This window comes from Apis cerana, linkage group LG1, assembly GCF_029169275.1.
Source record: "Apis cerana isolate GH-2021 linkage group LG1, AcerK_1.0, whole genome shotgun sequence".
Lineage (NCBI taxonomy): Eukaryota > Metazoa > Arthropoda > Insecta > Hymenoptera > Apidae > Apis > Apis cerana.
Genome location: NC_083852.1, coordinates 2,007,150 through 2,024,623, shown reverse-complemented (window position 1 = coordinate 2,024,623; position 17,474 = coordinate 2,007,150). Strand labels below are relative to the sequence as shown.

Genomic DNA, 17,474 nt, shown 5'->3' with positions numbered 1-17,474 from the left:
GTTGCTAAATTTATTATTATCAAACAAAAAAAAATTATTACACAAAATATCATAGAAATTTTATTCAAATTTTCAAATTTTTAATTTCCTGTTTTAATGTACGAAACTGCATTATGTTTTAACTTTCAAAATTCAACTCTCTTAAAGAAAAAAATTTAAAATTTCAACTCTCTCTCTCTCTATATGTGTATATATATGTGTATATATATATATGTATGTATGAAACATTTGTATTGAATAAAATATCAGGAATATTGTTAATACAAAGAATATCATTCAAAATCTTAATTAGTTCTTGACTATCTACTTCTGTTTCACGTAAATACGAAACTTACGTAAGAACTTGTGCAAATTATATTACAAAGAACTTGTAAATTACATTTTTTTTCAATTGGAATTCTAAACAGTTTTAGTAATTGGAGTTAGACTTGAATTTTTAAGTTAAAATTTAATATACAGAAAAATTTCAATTTACATATAAATACGAATTACTCGTAAAATATTTCTTAATTAAAAGAAAGAAAGTAAAAAAAGCATAGTAAAAATGAAAAAAATTTCCAATTTCAAAAAACATGATTATTTTGGACTCATTATTATTATTTTAGAATTTTTATTATCTATTCGTCATCTTTTATTATTTATTTATCATTTTTAGAAATATTGTTATGAAAAATTGACTGAGAAATTAAGCAGTTTCGAAAAAATATAATCTAGTGACATGACACGTAATTTTTACCAATAACTTTTATGATAATTGAACATACTGAAACGTGAATTTTTATTGCGAAATTAACCACAGTATAATAATCATTGTAAAATATTATTCATGATGTAATTTCTAACCTTATATAACAATTTCGCAAACGAATTTTTCAAAGAATAAAATGTGTAGTATATCACTTTTATGATTTTTCAGATTAGTATCACTATTTTCAATTCGACATTTATGATCGTTTTTGTATTTTGCAATTTCACGTGATTTTATGTAGAGATACAAAATAAAGGTATTATAAATGATTTTTTATACAATTTGTAATTTGATGAATTATATCATTTTTATATTATTTTTATATATTTATTATATTATATTTTTGAAATTATTTGATATTTGAATAAATATTTTATAACAATTTGTTTTTGCAATTTTATCTACAAAAGAACAAAAAATACATAATAAATTTAGTAGAACGATATGCATAGCAATTTGTGATGAACTAGGTTATGAAGGTTTTGTTTTTCGAACAAATAATATCTTGAAAAAAATATTTTCTAGTTTAATTAAAATATCAATTTAATCTATCATATTTTTCAACAAAATTTATTTGTAGCAATTCTTTTCTAAATTTAAATCTTCTTTTTTCTCTTTTTTTTTATTTTAAATTTCTTTTTATAAAAATCTTTCTTTTCAAAAAAATATTACTAGTTTTTATTTACATTTCAATATAATAAAAAAAAAAGGGACGAAAATCATTTTGATTTGCACTACATAACTTATGCGATACAAATCTATCATATAAGTTGAGAATAAAAAAGAATTGTATCAATATCTATTTCAAAACAATTTCATTTATAAAACTACAATCTACATAAAATATAAATCATCTATAAAATTTTTCTGTTGAAAATATAATTTGATAGTATAATATAACGAAAATATAATGATAGTTATAGTTGTTTTTGATCTGTTTTTAATCTGTTAATTAAAAAAATTTTCTCATAAGTTTCCTTTTATTCCAGTTAATGAAATTTGCCAAGCAAATACTTGGGGAGACACTTTTTACAAAATTTATGAGAGCAACTTTTTATGGCCACTTTGTCGCCGGCGAAGACGAGCAGCAAATCACTCCTGTCCTAGATAGGTTACGGCAATTCGGCGTGAAACCGATTCTTGATTATTCCGTCGAAGAAGATATCTCGCAAGAGGAAGCGGAACGACGAGAAATGCAGTATGTATCCAATGTAAAAAGAAATTAGATCAAGAAAATATTCTCATTATATATATTCTCATTATTTATAAGACACCGTTATGCACATGTCTCTTATTATTTATTTTTTTTTTCAGTCTAAAATTTATTTTCATTGTTAGTTGTAATTTATATATATATATATATTTGTAATTTATTATAAAATACATAATATAACGTTATATATATATAAAATGTTTTAACAAAGAAAATTTGAGTGTTATATATTGTGTAGTATATACTATGTTATATACTAAATAAAAATATTTCAAGAATTTAATTATTCAATTATTCAGGAAAAGAATTGATATTAGAAGAATAAAAAAAAATTAATAGAACTTTGATATTTTTATTTCTATTATCTCTTTATAAAAAAAAAAAATCATAAATGAAAATTAATCGATATGATATAAATAATTGTAATTTACAGAGGTTCTGTATCAGAAGCTGGAGATGAAAAAAGGGAAGGTCCATTAAAAAAGTATCATGTCGCAAAACCATTTGCGGATCGTCGGTATAAGGTATCTTCGGCAAGAACATACTTTTATCTTAACGAAGCTAATTGTGAACGAAATATGGACATATTCATCAGATGTCTCGAGTCTGTAGCTGGTGAGTCAATTATTAAAATATTGCTTTTCTTTTTTCAAATAGAAAAATTTATTCGCAATATACGAATGTATCGAATCAAATATACACTTATTCTTTTAAAATTCATAGAATGACATAGAATGCAATGAAAAGAAAAAGAAATTAATTATAAATACTTGAATGATTAATTCATTCAAAGCGACATTTTTTTCAATTTTTCTCGTACTTGTTTTCAATTTTCTATGATCGATTGCATAAAATTAATAAACGTTATAAATTTTCAAGATTAACGCTTATCGCGAAAGAATTTATTGGTAATTCATAAATCATTGCAATTTAACTTAAGAAAGAATTCGATACAAAATATTGAACATTGATTAATTTACAATAATTTAAAAAAAATAACCAATTGGATTATTATATTGTATATATTATATTGATTTTTAAAATTTCTAAATAATAATTAATTTAGTTATATTATTAAATATAATTAATTAATTATATGTTTGTAATCGTTTTCTTATATTTATGCATATATTTTTAAAAAATTTATAATTATTAATTATTAATTTAATTTATAATAATTTTCAATTATTATTTAATATTTTAATTATATTAGAAATATAAGTTAACAACAATTTTAAAAAATTGATAAGAATATAATAAATAGATAAATTTTTAGCAATGGAATTCTAAAATTTTGTTATAAGTCAAGACCTCGAAAACTATCTATAAATATCTCTAGAGAATCTTTTATTCAATCATGCAACCAATAACGTGACTTAACGGTGGTTTACCCAAAAAATTTTTTCATCATTCGAATTGCGTAGTTACTCTAGTCTGAAATAATTGTCTTATTTTTACAAATTGATAAATTCATTATTTTGTTTCTTCGAATGAAAGAAAATAAAAAAAGATTATTCATTTCATTTGTTGTAAATTAATAAAATATATTAATTATTTAAAAAAATAACTAAGAATTGTTTAATATTTTATTTATAATATAAATTTCATTGAAAAAATATAAAAAAATATTTTTTTTTTCAATAAAATAAAATAAAGATTACTTTTTAAACTTATAAATAAATTATTTATAAAAAAATAAATTAATTACAGAGAATCAAGTGAATCATTCAGAAAATCCTGAACCTAATATTCTTGAATTCTAAATTTCAACTGATTGCAAGATAAAATTGGTAAGAAGAAAAAAATCCTTTCTTTTATAATTCCTTATTTAATCCTTTTATCCATTTTTCCTGAAATAATCTTCTTACTATCAATTTTAATATTATATATTATATTATTTAATGTTATTTCATCAATTCATTTTTATATAGGTGCTTCAATGGGAGTTGGTTTTACCGCTGTTAAATTAACTGCTCTTGGCCGTCCACAATTATTGGTAAATAAATTTTTTTAACAAATAAAATTTTTTATTGATAAATATAAAAAAAATAACTTTTTAACTTTCTAATATTATATTGATTGAATAATTTTTTTTATTTTTCTGACGGAAATTAGTTTTGAAATCTATATTTTATTAAATTTTTATCTTTTAAAATAATAGATATTAATAATATAATTTACGCATATAATTTTTCAAATAAAATTTTTTTCAAAATTTATTGAATAGGTAAATAATCTTTGAATACTAAATATTTTATTATTCACATATTTATGAAAAATGAATGAATGAATAGTGTTTCAAATAATTGTATATTTTTTAGCTTCAATTATCAGAAGTAATTATGCGAGCGCGACAATATATGTCGGATGTAGTTGGTGGTGAAGGCGCTGTTTTAACTCATCATGCTAAGCCAGATGATTTTATGAAAAAATTTGAGGAAGCACACATCAAAGATGAAGAAACAGTACAAAAATTTTTACAAAAAATTCAATCGGATAAAGAAGGGTAATTTATGAAAATTGTTATTATTTAGAAAATAAAAGTTATTCAAATATTATATAAATTATATATAAATTAATATTTTTTTTCTTTATTTCCTATCGATGTAATAGTTATTTATTATTAGTATTAATTTTTATATAAATTATCATTTTTTTTTTATTTTCTATTTTTTCTCTTTTTTTTTCATTCTTCTTTTTATTTTCCAATAAAAGTTTTCGTACACATTTCCTAATTTAAAATTTTTATTTTTTAATATTTTTTTATGTATATTTTTTAATGACATTTTTTCTTCTTTAAAATCAAGAAAATTCATTTTCTTTTATAGTGTCATTCATTTGTTCCCATGGAGTGGTATTCTAGATGAGAACTACGAGCTCAGCGAAACGTTCCAAGTACCAGATATTAAAACAGGAAAGATGGTTAGGCTTATGTCACAGCTTACGTCCAAAGAAGAGGAAATGTTCCGAAATATGATAAGACGTCTCAATAATATCGTCACGGTATGAATATATAAAAATATAAAAAAAGAATGAAATATGGAATGCCAAATAATTGGATATTTTTAAAACAATTAAAAATAGAATAAAATATTTTTTAAGACAAAGTTGAATGATTTTAAATTTTCTATATTGTTATGTTATGTTAAATATTTTATTCAATATTATATTAATTGTATTTTTTATATATTTAAATCTTTTTTTTGATGCAATAATATAATTTTTTATTAATATTAAAAAAGAATTAAAATATTTGAGTAAAAAGTATTGAGTGCTATATTTATAAAAAATAAAAAATGTTATCGTAAAAAAATATAATAAGATTTATATTTTGTAACATAGAAGTATAACATAAAGAATATAAAATTATTAAATTTTATCTAAATTTTCAAACTAATATTTTTCTATTCTTTAATATTTTTCGTTGTATAGTATACTTTGTGTTTAAGAAAATAAAGCTCTCAATATTTTTATCTCTTAGAAAGTAAAGAAGAAATTTAGTTTGTTAGCAAAGACAGAATTGCTAACTTTTATTACAGGTGGCCGATAAATTAGACGTACGTATAATGATAGATGCCGAACAAACGTATTTCCAACCTGCGATATCGCGATTAACGTTGGAGATGATGCGCAAGTACAATACACGTAAGGTAAATGCTTTGTCTCTGTAGATGTGATATTATCACTTAGTAAATTTTCAGTGGTCTAAACCCAAATGGTCTACTTCCTAGGCCGTGGTGTTCAATACGTACCAGACATACTTGCAAGAGGCTTTTAATGAAGTGAAAACGGATCTAGAACAGGCTGAACGTCAGAACTTCTACTTTGGTGCTAAACTCGTTCGAGGCGCGTACATTGAACAGGTAATTCTTATGAAATTTTTTTTATGTACAAAAAAAAATTAATTTTAATTATGACAAAATTTATATTAACAAAAATGAAAAAAATAATTAAAGTTTAAAATATTATATAACTATTATAACTATAATAGTTATGTATATATATATATATATATATATATTTACAAAAATTAAATATATAAATTTAATATATATATACATACATATATATACATTTAAAACTATATAATTTAAGAAAAGACATAGTTTTAAATTAGTGACAACAAAAGTTATTGATCAATGTTAATTATTATGAAATTATATATTATACTATTATGTTAAAAAAAATTTAATATAGGAAAGAGCAAGAGCCGCAGCGATGGGTTATCCCGATCCAACAAATCCTACATATGAAGCTACAACTGATTCTTATCATAGAACTTTAATGGAATGCTTAAGGCGGATGAAACAATACAAAGACAAAGGAGAGGATCCAAAGAAAATCGGAATTATGGTTGCATCACATAATGAAGATACAGTACGCTTTGCGATAGAAAAGTATGTACTATGAAATATTTTCTATATCATTATTTTATATTTTTTAATATTTGTTGACTTAACAATAAGATTTGAAACTTTATAATTAAACATTTGCTGCATCGAATGTATTAATAATTAAAAAAAATTATTTACATATATATAATATTATTTATAAAATATATATTAAACGTATTACTGTTTATTAAATTTATTAAATTATTATATATATTTATGATATAATTCCAAATATATGTTATCATGAAATAGAATGAAGGAGATAGGAATCTCGCCAGAAGATAAAGTGATTTGTTTTGGCCAATTGTTAGGAATGTGTGACTACATAACATTTCCACTAGGTATGTATTTTTTTTATAATAAAGATTTAAAAAAATTTCTTATTTTCTTATCTTAAAAAAATTTTTTCCTAATTTACTATTATGTAAGATATTTAATGTTTTATAATCAATTTATAATATTTTTAGGTCAATCTGGATATTCAGCATATAAATATATTCCTTATGGTCCAGTCAAAGAAGTATTACCATATCTTTCTCGGCGTGCACAAGAAAACCGAGGTATACTTAAAAAAATTAGGAAAGAGAAACGTCTGTTATTAACTGAAATTATGAGGCGTTTCGCGAGTGGGCAAATATTTTACAAACCGAAGGGAAATTATACTCCCGTCTGAGCAGCTGGTCGTTTCGTTTGCACAGACAGATTTTAAGTATCAAACTTAAGTAGTGATTGTAAATTATTCAAAAGAAAAAAGACTATGTGGTACGCAGAGCAAATGCTCGCGCGTGAGAGTGAATGGAAGAAATATGCAGTGTTATTCATTATACAAAATTGCCTTAGTGTGAATATTATCAAGTGCAAACTGCTCAATATCGCACCATGTGGTAGAACTATGTTCATTGCTCGTTATGTGTATGTTCAATATTATATTTGAATATGTTTTATTTAATGTATATTTTTTAATACTGCTTTTTTTTTACAAAAAAAGAAAATAATTGGGGTACTTCGAGAATTAGTATAAAATAATCTTATTAGCAATGATCTTTAATATTGATCATTTTTTTATAAATTGTTTCTACGAAGTAGCTTTATAGCTCGATATATTTCTAATTATAGATCGATATATTTCTAATTAAAAAAATATACCTCCTTTGTCTGAAACTTACTATATTTTTGTGTTTTATATTTTATTTAAGAATCTCGTAGTGCGTGCGTGCACGATTATTTATAGCGAAAGTGTTTGAATATATGTTTATATACTTTAGTATTGTTTACATATACATATATTATATATATATATTATATATATATATATATATTTCATCATTATATATATATATTATATATGTATATATATGATTTTTCATATGAAAGTATAAACAAACATAAAATTAAATCGATATAGCTCTATTTAACTAAGTTAAAATACTCGCGTGGAATGAACATTCGCTTCTAGTTTCATAATATTTTGTGCGTAGTTACCAGAAACAGATATTACCAAAGTTGCTAGTATTGGCAAATTACGAGTCATAATGAATTTCTGTTTAATCAGAAATATTTGCTCATTATTCAAAAAAAGAAAAAAAAAAGAAAAAAAAAAGAAAAAGAAATAAAAGATAGAAAAAAATTCTTCCGTAATTTGTTAATAAGTAAATATTTGGAAATATTTGGAAGAACATTATTAAATTTCTGGTATGGATGAATAATAATGTAAGAGCCATTTTTATTTGTGCAATTACTACGCATGTTAAGTAATGTTGGACTGAACAATGATAAACTATGAAACGGAATTGAAAGAAAATATACACGTAGAGAATTGCATTTTATTTCACTACGTTTCAGCCTAATATTGCTTTCTCAATAGACGAGATAATAATATTCATGAATACATGATGCTGTTTCTACATCTCATGGCTTATATATTCTTAATAATTTTTCTTTTTAAGAAAACTAAATACCAAGAAAGCTTTATAATTTATAAACAATAAATTTTTGTCGAGTTTCAATTAATAAAAATTGTTTTATATTTATTCAAAAAAGAACGTGTCTATATATATATACGCTATATATATATATATATATATATATTCACACAAATTTAATTTTATATTAACACACTTTTTTGTTCTGCAGTATTTCATCATTCAACCAGAAGACTGTTAAGTTTTATTCGATAAAAATATTATTTTTATCGCTAGCAATGAAAATAATTCGACCTATGGTGAATAATTTTCACGTATAACACTTTGAATAACACTTCGATATTTTCTTATCAGTATTTTTTTATAAAGATCAGAATAGTGTGCTTTTGTTTTGCAGGATTTCTTTTTTACTAAACATGAAAGTTTATGTCTGTTGTTAACAGATCTCTAATTTTGTAATATATACAAACATACATTTTTTTATGATCTCTTGTGTTATTATATTTTATTGTAATTGCGTTTAGAACGTGTACGCAGTTTGTATTTCCAATTATTTAAAAAAGTATTATATTATGTAGAACAGTCCACGTTTCTTAAAGATGTGATTTTTTTATTGAGATTAAGAAAAATATCAGATTATCATGTTACATTTGCAAACCTAAGAGAAAAATTTAATCGATGAATAAAGGGGCATTGTTAAAGTTATACATGCTATAGCTAAATGTTTTTATGTGGCTAATGGTATGCTGAATGCGAGTGATTTAGCTATAATTCTATTTGTTACATCTTAGTGTTCGACTATTATGTCAATACTTTGATAACTTCTATATGTCTCGTGATGATGACAATAATTTAGGTAGTTAATGTTACAAAAACTTCTATGCCATAAGTATAAAACTGTATACCATGATGGATTGAATTGTCATCACCATTGAGGTAGGATTTATACAGGGCAATGACACGAGATTAATAAAAAGTGAATAGAGAAGGAAAAAAACTAATTATTATCCTCGTGCGATATTGCATGGGTCAATATATAAATATACAAAATAACGTTTGCAAGAACGTACATTTTACTGCCAGAATAAACTTATACTTTTTCTTGGCTCGAATATGACAAATACTTACTTGTGTGTGAATAATATATTTATAATGAAAGTAATGCAATGCAGTGTATACCACGTTGTTTTCAACACTGGATGTTATTAGTATCAATTTATGTGTAGTTCACATAAATGTAATCTAAAAATAATATTCTCTATAATAATGTTCTTTCGTGAGATTTACTTTCTTTTAGAGAAAGACTACTATATATACATATGTATATGTATATATAGATTATAAAGATGACGAAATGGAAAATTAATTGAAACATGATCAATATAAAATAAGATAATATTTATTATTTCATGAAATACAATTAATTTATGCCTTTTCAATATCATTTATAAATCCATGCTTTTATATACTAGGACACGAACATTTTACTTCCATTTATTTCTTTTTTTAAAATAGAATTGACCATAATTAAATTTATAAATTCAGGTCAAATATTTAGAAATATCTTTTCTTACATCGAAATCAAAATGAGCAAGTTTATTGCTGAAAATTTTGATATTAGATACTTCATTTTGAAAGTGCTGTTTCTTGTCCTAGTTTGTGTAACAATCAACAATATTCTTTTCTTCTTGCATTTTCCATCAAAACTTTTCAAAGTTTCTTTTTTTTATATCGCTGCTTATATATGAATCTTATAAGTATATAGTTTATTATCAGATTGCAAAATATATCGATATACATACAAACATGATATTATATGAATTAATTTTTATGCTGGTTATGTTTTGTTTGAATGCATTTTATCATATTAATACAAATTATTATCAGTCATACATATTGGAAATTATGGCAACAAGAAGAGTGACTTTGCATTTGAAAATTTTTCATGAAAAATTTACAAATAGTCCGGCTATTTGTATTTCCCATTGGTTTTATCAATTGGGAAATATTTCATATAAATATCTGTCTGCGCTATATAAATTATCATCAAACGTTGTGTTGATGTTTCATTTTATAACAATTATTCAAGATAACATGTGTTAATTTGTATTTAAAGTTCTTTAGTTTACAACTTTTTTATCTTAAAATCTGTAATAAAACAGAACTATTATTTAATAGAATCATATAAGTTAATTTTTATACACGAAAATTTCTATAAAAAGCGTAATCAAATGTATATTCATGATATGGTGAATACATTGAAAGATAATGTCATAAAAAATACGATAAATGTCGAGAAACTTTGATGCTTTCCACGTGTTTACACTTATGTGTTTGGTCGTTATGTACAGGACAGAATGGATTACATATGCTATTTAAATAATAAATAATAATACAGAAAAATAGAAAAATTATATACATGAACATATAGTGAAAAAAATTTCATTAACGTTTATATTTCTTATAATTGTGAAATAATTATTGACTTAGGATTATTCGATTCTTTTTAAAATTTATAATCATAACGCTTTTATTGTGTCAAGATAAAAATCAATATATATATATATATATGTTGCTTTTTTTGTTGAAGCGTCTTATTTTTTTAACTTTCTTTTAATCAAAAATGTGTGTTCATCATTTGTACGATTAATTTCTTATTCAATTTTTTCATATGAATGATAAACTTTGATATTGATATTGTTAATATGTAGTTATAATTAAACTATATAACAATACTTATATTTAAATATCTTATAATTATTTCGTTTCGATTCTGTGAGATATAGGGCAGATGTGGTTTACAATCTTCTTTTTTTCCCGCAAGATTAGAATTAATTTGGTTTTTTTGAAAGACATCAGGTACGTTTCGACGGTTGAACGCCAGTTAATAATGATTTGTCAGAGAAATACTACTTTAATTATATTTAATTGTTAATAGTATGTATATTTTGCTATCGCTCAGTCTTGTACGATGCTGATTTATCAAACCGATCGTACCACAACGGAATAATAAATCGCTCGTAAGAGCATTTATTTATTTATATTTTTTGCTACATGAAAAAATTTTTTATTTTATTTCATGCGCAATATAATCGTTCCATTCAACTTTAAGAAAGACTCTATTTATTCAATATTTTGGAACATAATTTCTATTTACTGAGTATGAGATATTTTTTTTCTTATCTTCGCTTTTATAAAAGATATTACTAAAAATTCATTGACATGTATTTTCATTTAAACATAATATATATTAAGTTGATAAATATTAATAAATAATAAATAATAAATAAAAAATTTAAATTATAAATTTTATTTAATAATATATAAAAAGCATTTTTTCATCGAATTTTTGATAAATATTTTTATATTCCTCAAAATTATGTTATTGTTATCTTTAATTTTAATATTATTATAAATATATATTTTATATATATTTTTATAATATATATAATAATATATTTTTTTAATATATATTTTTATAATAATTTTTTCTTTGTAAAATAATGAAAAATAATGAATTGATATTTCAACAACAAACATAAATTTGATAAAAAAAAATACTTATCTAAAATATTCCTTAAAGTGTAATAATAACGATATATTTAAAATTGAATTAGAACATGAATAGAAATATTTGATTGATATTACATTTTACTGGATTTTTGAATAAATGAATATCTGTATATGAAAGAAATTTCATATATCTATTGTAATGATTATAAAGTTAAAATTTTCAATTTGAATATTTAGAAACATTAAACACCTAAGGAAAAAAACACAAAATATAATTAAATTTATTGAATTAAAAATTGTCTTTGTTACTTAATCCCAACCTATATTTAAACATAGAAAATATTTAAATATAGAAAAATTACGTAATTTCTAAAATTACGTAAGATCCAATCTTAAGAAATAGGAAAAACACCACCGTCTTGATTTGTAATACTTACTCGATGATCATTTGCAGATGAAGAAGGTTGCGGTTCAATATCTTTTGCTGTTATATTTTGTTCAATATTACAAGCAAAAGCAACACTGTTTGCTCTTCTTCGTGTGCGTAACTTTGCAATATTTGAAGCATGTTCCATGAAAGGATTTCTGCTTCTATTATGTCTTCTTGTCCTTCTTAAGCCGAATGGAACGAACTTATCTCAATCTTTATAACGAGCTTCTGTTTTGATACTTGATCTATGATCATTTGTAGATGGATCTCCCAGTCACAATGGTGCCAAGCTTTTTCCTCTTTTTGCCAATCTAATTTCTAACCATCCATAAGGAAGCACTGAAAGAAGTAGCACACCGGAAAGACCAAGTACTCGAAATCGTGTACAGACCAATCCATGTAAGCCAAGAGTGAGGGCGAGACCAAGATATTTCCAAAAGAGAGACGTTGATAAAGGTCCTTGCCAAGAATTTGGATATAAACCTAATACTAATGCTAAAAATTAAACAAATCAATGGAATATGAGTAAAAATGCAATTAACATATGATATTTTTATTATATTAGATTAATATACGTATATAAAATTTATATTATATAAATTCAATATTTGTATATAAAATTTCGTTTTTAAATGCAATTAAATTTTGTCTATAATATAACTTACTGTATATTAAAGTCTCCCAAATGGAGTTACAAACTCCCCAGGCAGCAGATATAACGTGAAAAAGTGCTGGATCATCTCCGGATGGTCTCCAGGTAGTTAAAACCAACAATAAACATGCGTGAAATACAAATCCTACAACTTTTAAAAAAAATATCATGATTAATTTTTAATAATGATTAAATAAAATGAAAAATAAAATTCATGATAATATATTTACTTACCTACAACGAAATATCTTTTAATGTGCCTTAATAACATTGATAAAGTGACACCAGCGAGAGCTTGTAAAGAAGCTAAAGCTAAAAAACTGATAGTTACAGTGCTAGCTCCTCCCAAAGCACAAACTACATATGCCTGTTAAATAATAGTGAAATATTCATGATGTGTCATAGTATAATAAATAAATATATATATTATAAAATTTGCCACAAAAAAATAGTTATTACATAGATATAAAACGTTCGGCTTAAAATATTTAAAAATATAAGAATTAATTTTTAAATTTAAATAATATGAAAATTAAGTTTCTCGATTTTACTTTTTAATTGTTGAAAATTAAAAAATGACTATATTTTTATGAATGAATGTATGTAATTTATAAATTGAAAAATATAATAGTCTTTAAATCTAACAATATATTGATAATTGCTCGTAAAAAAACTGTGATTTATTCGCGTGCAGAAATATTTTCATTGATTTTCATTATTAATAACTAAAAAATAAAATATAATTTTTTTTAATTTTTTATTTTTATCTCATTTTAATTTAAAGAATAATATCTTAACATTTTTTTATCTAATATATTTATTATTTAATCTAGGAATTTTTAGAATCATGATCCATTTACTTTGAAATCATCTGTTGATACTACTGAATATTTTTAAACTTACTTCTATAAAATCGGCATAGATAAAACCCTGTTCAAGTCCGATAAAAAGTGTTAATGGTGCAGCCAGCTGTAACTTAGGATCCAGAAATGCAGCTTTCACAGACGCGAGAATATTTTGTATACTATGCTTTTCATTTACACTCTGCGGTTCTTTCATTCTGGAGTCGAGAAAAGCGCACGATATACTTAAGCCTAGAACAGCAAGACCTAACCATATGCTGACCAATATTTTTGATGTACCAGATGATAATGTCGATAAATTAGTTGTGCCATTATAAAGATAAATTTCCTCCGGACAATATTCTGCTCCGCACATGTCGTTTATTTCACTGCTTATTGTATTGAGAGGTTTTGAATCTATTAGTTTTACAAGTACGGCAGCGATTAAACAACCTAAAAATAAGATTATCTATTTAAACTAACAGAATATTTTAATAATATAATTTTTAAGATATATACATAATTTTCATACCCAGTGCGAGACCCATGTCTTCTGCTAATTTAATTGCTCGATTAAGTCTTCTCAGAAGGCACTCGCGTCTTGTTTCATCAGGATCCTCGGGATCGACACATACCAAAGCTAAACTTGTCGCTGAAGTGTTTATGTGTGAAACTCTTGCTATGAAACTTGGACTTATACAAGCGCCTAACATTGCATAACTAGGTAATAGTATGTACCTAAGAATACATAATTATAACGTATTATAAGTACATAATCATAATTCATTCGATAAAAACAATTTATCTAAAAATTAATATGCACCATTTTGGATATAAATGTAATCCAACGAAAACGGTGGTGGCCATATGACTAGTGCTTATTGCAAGATTAGTTCCAAATCTTTGCACGAGAATTGGCGCAAAGCAACTAGTAATCGTCGCAGTTGCATAAAGAAGAGCGAGCAACATCGGTCCGAGATGAAGATTGAAAGTACCGAGGCCAGCTTGTAACGGGAACATGGGCAGCATAGCAGCTGAACAGCTCGCGTGTCCAAAGAGAAGAGCAGCACAATGCCTCAAAATCACTTTTTTCGGAGGTCTTGGACCGGAAGGAGCTGTCCTCACCGCAGCGATCAGCCGTCGAACAGATGATGCTCCTGCAGATGAGTTCATCGAGTCTCGTCGACGCCATGACAATGCCGACGTTCGTGTTGATCGGCAGGAAATCGGGGAATATGCTGCCATATGCTGTAGAATTTTTTTTCTTTATATATTTTATATGATTACAAATCATTTTTTTTAAACTACTATAGATATTAACATAATTTTTTTTTAAATTAAATAGTATATAATTAATCTAGAATAGAATAAAAATTTGAGGATAAATTTTGTGAAATTAAAGAAATGCCGCTCTTATATTTTTAAATGAAATGAAATATTAATTTTTTATTATATATTTAAATAGTTATCATTGAATCTAATAAAGAATGAAGATAGAAATACATAATAGTAATGGAGGTAAAGAATTTGAACTTAAACATATGATAAATAATATACCTCGAGCATAGCATCATTGTCCCACAAGGTATGATGATGACCACTGCTTCTAGCGCGTCTATGAGTATGTGCTAACGGCGGAGGCTGAGCTGGCAGTCGTATGGGTCCTAAACCACCGATCGGAGCCGGTCTATAAGCAGGACTTTCGAGTTTATCCTTTGACAATTCGTGTAAATTTGGCAGAGAGCCCATGGTCGTAATTTCTTGCCCTTTTTTCGCTCTAGTTCGTTAGATTTATCTCTTTAAATTCGTTTAAACACTTTTTCAGTTTCGGAGGAAATCATTGCCAAAAAAATATATGATTGTTATCATCGTTGAAATTCCTTCTTTGCTCTTTCACCTTCCATCTGTTTATTTGCCGGTTACCTATATCTAACAAAAAATAATCTTATTGAATAATGTGGAAACGTAAAAAAATAATAAAATCGAAAAAGAAAAATAGAAAGTAAAGAGAATTTATTTCTTGAAGATAATTAAAAAGTCGAACATTTCGAATTTTTCTTAATTTAAAACAATATTTTGATTGCCTATTATCAATTCGAAGAATTGTTATTATGTTGTATAAAATAATCAATTGTTCATAATTTTTGCGATATATGTATTATTGACAAATATGCAAACATTTTGCATAGATGATGTAGCAATTCTCAGATTGCAATCTTGTTAAATATGTAAGGAGCGAGAGAAAAAGAAACAAATGAAGATAGAAATTCCGTAGTTGCTAAAGGAACCTTGAACGAGAACTTACAACAGGAGAATTGCTATTATATATAATGAGCATACTAATGTATAGTAACCTTGATTTGTGGAAGGATTTCGACCAATCGTGATGATGTTTTGATAGACTGTTATTAGATCGAAAATGCAAATCGATATGAATCACATTATTTCAGTTTGATTTACATTATCTATGAGATTTTTAAAAAATTGTTCGAAAAATATAAAATATTTTAAAAATGATATTTATCAAAATTAAAAAATAAAAATTATAAATAGATGAAAGGGTATATTAAGAAATAATTCAAAAATTTTATTTATATATATAAAAAGTTTGATAAGAATAATGAATATACCAATTAAAAATAATTTTCTTCTACAATAAATCGTAATTGAATTAAATATCATATTTTTTTTATGAACATAACCGCAATTCATTTATGAATAGTCGATTATTTCATTGATCAATCTTTATTATTAATATTATATAACTAAAATCCGTGTCGTTACAAATATAAAAAAGATGTAAAATCATTTCAGCGAGAAATTAAGAATGTTTTTTCGAATGTTGATAATATAATCATAAAAAACATTATCAATTAATTAATAATTGTCAATAAGTTTTATATAATGATTTCGAATCTATATATTTTGTTAATAATTATTAAAATTTTTCTTAATATGTACAATTATTAATATAATAATAATTTTTATTAATATAATACAACGAAATCGATAAGATTGTTTTATCCTGTATGTCGTCGACAACAGACCTATTGATTTTATTGGAAATATAAATATAGATAACTTTATGACAATAATTTAAGCTAATTTTTATTATATGAAATAATCATAATAATTATCGTAATATAATGAAATAAATTTTTGTATTGATGTATAATTTTAATATATAATTTTATATTTAATAATTGTATATAAATATGAATAACGTAATACATAATAATAGTATAATTACATGTAAAGATATATGTATTTTTCTGATTAAATCATTTCTATTATTTTATAAAAATTTAAATTAAATTTTTAAATTTGCACACATATATACAATAATATTTACAGGCCTGCATAATAACGTATCACATTAATCACATTTTTATTAAAAATGAACAAATGAAACATATATTATTTAATTTTTAATTTTTAATTTTTTTAATTACTATCTATCGATACATATTATCTTTTATTTAATATCTCTCATTTTATTCAATATAAAATATAAACTCTTTATAGAATAATAATAAAAAAAGAGATGTTATAAAATAAGAGAATTTTTAAATAAAAATTTTTCAATAAAAAATTAAACAATAAGAAAATTAAACTTACTTTTCTACAGTTGTGTTGTAGTATTGACCAACGTTCGTCATGGTTCTTCATCTATGAATGAATTAGCAACTATCATTCTTATTCTCATACAATTAATAACACCAAATATCAATTTGTTTAATGATGTAACAATAAATCCAGT

General features: G+C 23.9%; 2 protein-coding genes across 4 annotated transcripts in view; one reads left to right on the top strand and one right to left on the bottom strand.

The window, feature by feature from the left end:
* The window catches only part of LOC107992705 (proline dehydrogenase 1, mitochondrial), a 26,959-nt gene extending 16,098 nt beyond the window's left edge, over window positions 1–10,861 (top strand). Inside the window, exons 2-11 of one of the 2 annotated variants that reach the window (XM_062084355.1) lie at window positions 1,738–1,946; window positions 2,395–2,576; window positions 3,893–3,957; window positions 4,283–4,467; window positions 4,769–4,964; window positions 5,501–5,611; window positions 5,693–5,824; window positions 6,159–6,358; window positions 6,608–6,696; window positions 6,823–10,861. In XM_062084355.1, coding sequence (XP_061940339.1) covers window positions 1,738–1,946; window positions 2,395–2,576; window positions 3,893–3,957; window positions 4,283–4,467; window positions 4,769–4,964; window positions 5,501–5,611; window positions 5,693–5,824; window positions 6,159–6,358; window positions 6,608–6,696; window positions 6,823–7,028 — 1,575 coding nt within the window. In that variant the 3' untranslated portion in view covers window positions 7,029–10,861. The remainder of the gene's footprint in view (window positions 1–1,737; window positions 1,947–2,394; window positions 2,577–3,892; window positions 3,958–4,282; window positions 4,468–4,768; window positions 4,965–5,500; window positions 5,612–5,692; window positions 5,825–6,158; window positions 6,359–6,607; window positions 6,697–6,822) is intronic. The other variant, XM_062084364.1, reaches the window with a different exon arrangement.
* On the bottom strand, window positions 9,661–17,474 carry LOC107992874 (UNC93-like protein). 2 transcript variants are annotated; one of them, XR_009832562.1, is made up of 9 exons: window positions 17,333–17,474; window positions 15,272–15,643; window positions 14,538–14,962; window positions 14,247–14,452; window positions 13,776–14,167; window positions 13,107–13,239; window positions 12,886–13,023; window positions 12,228–12,715; window positions 9,661–10,425 (listed from the first exon to the last, which is right to left on the bottom strand). XR_009832562.1 is itself a non-coding variant. In XM_017048990.3 (8 exons), exons 2-8 carry the CDS (start codon window positions 15,461–15,463, stop codon window positions 12,495–12,497), a joined length of 1,707 nt encoding a protein of 568 aa, XP_016904479.1. In that variant the 5' UTR covers window positions 15,464–15,643; window positions 17,333–17,474; the 3' UTR covers window positions 11,763–12,494. The 2 variants fall into 2 exon arrangements, 1 of the variants encoding a protein (XP_016904479.1); XM_017048990.3 differs by lacking the exon at window positions 9,661–10,425 and having other exon boundaries at window positions 11,763–12,715.

Bases quoted from the DNA above. Each gene is read 5' to 3' on its own strand.
- LOC107992874 (XM_017048990.3), bottom strand. From the start codon at position 15,463: ATGGGCTCTCTGCCAAATTTACACGAATTGTCAAAGGATAAACTCGAA. The intron at 14,963-15,271 runs GTATATTATTTA...AAAATTCTACAG, and splicing joins ACAATGATGCTATGCTCGAG to CATATGGCAGCATATTCCCC. The intron at 14,453-14,537 runs GTGCATATTAAT...ATGTATTCTTAG, and splicing joins TTACATTTATATCCAAAATG to GTACATACTATTACCTAGTT.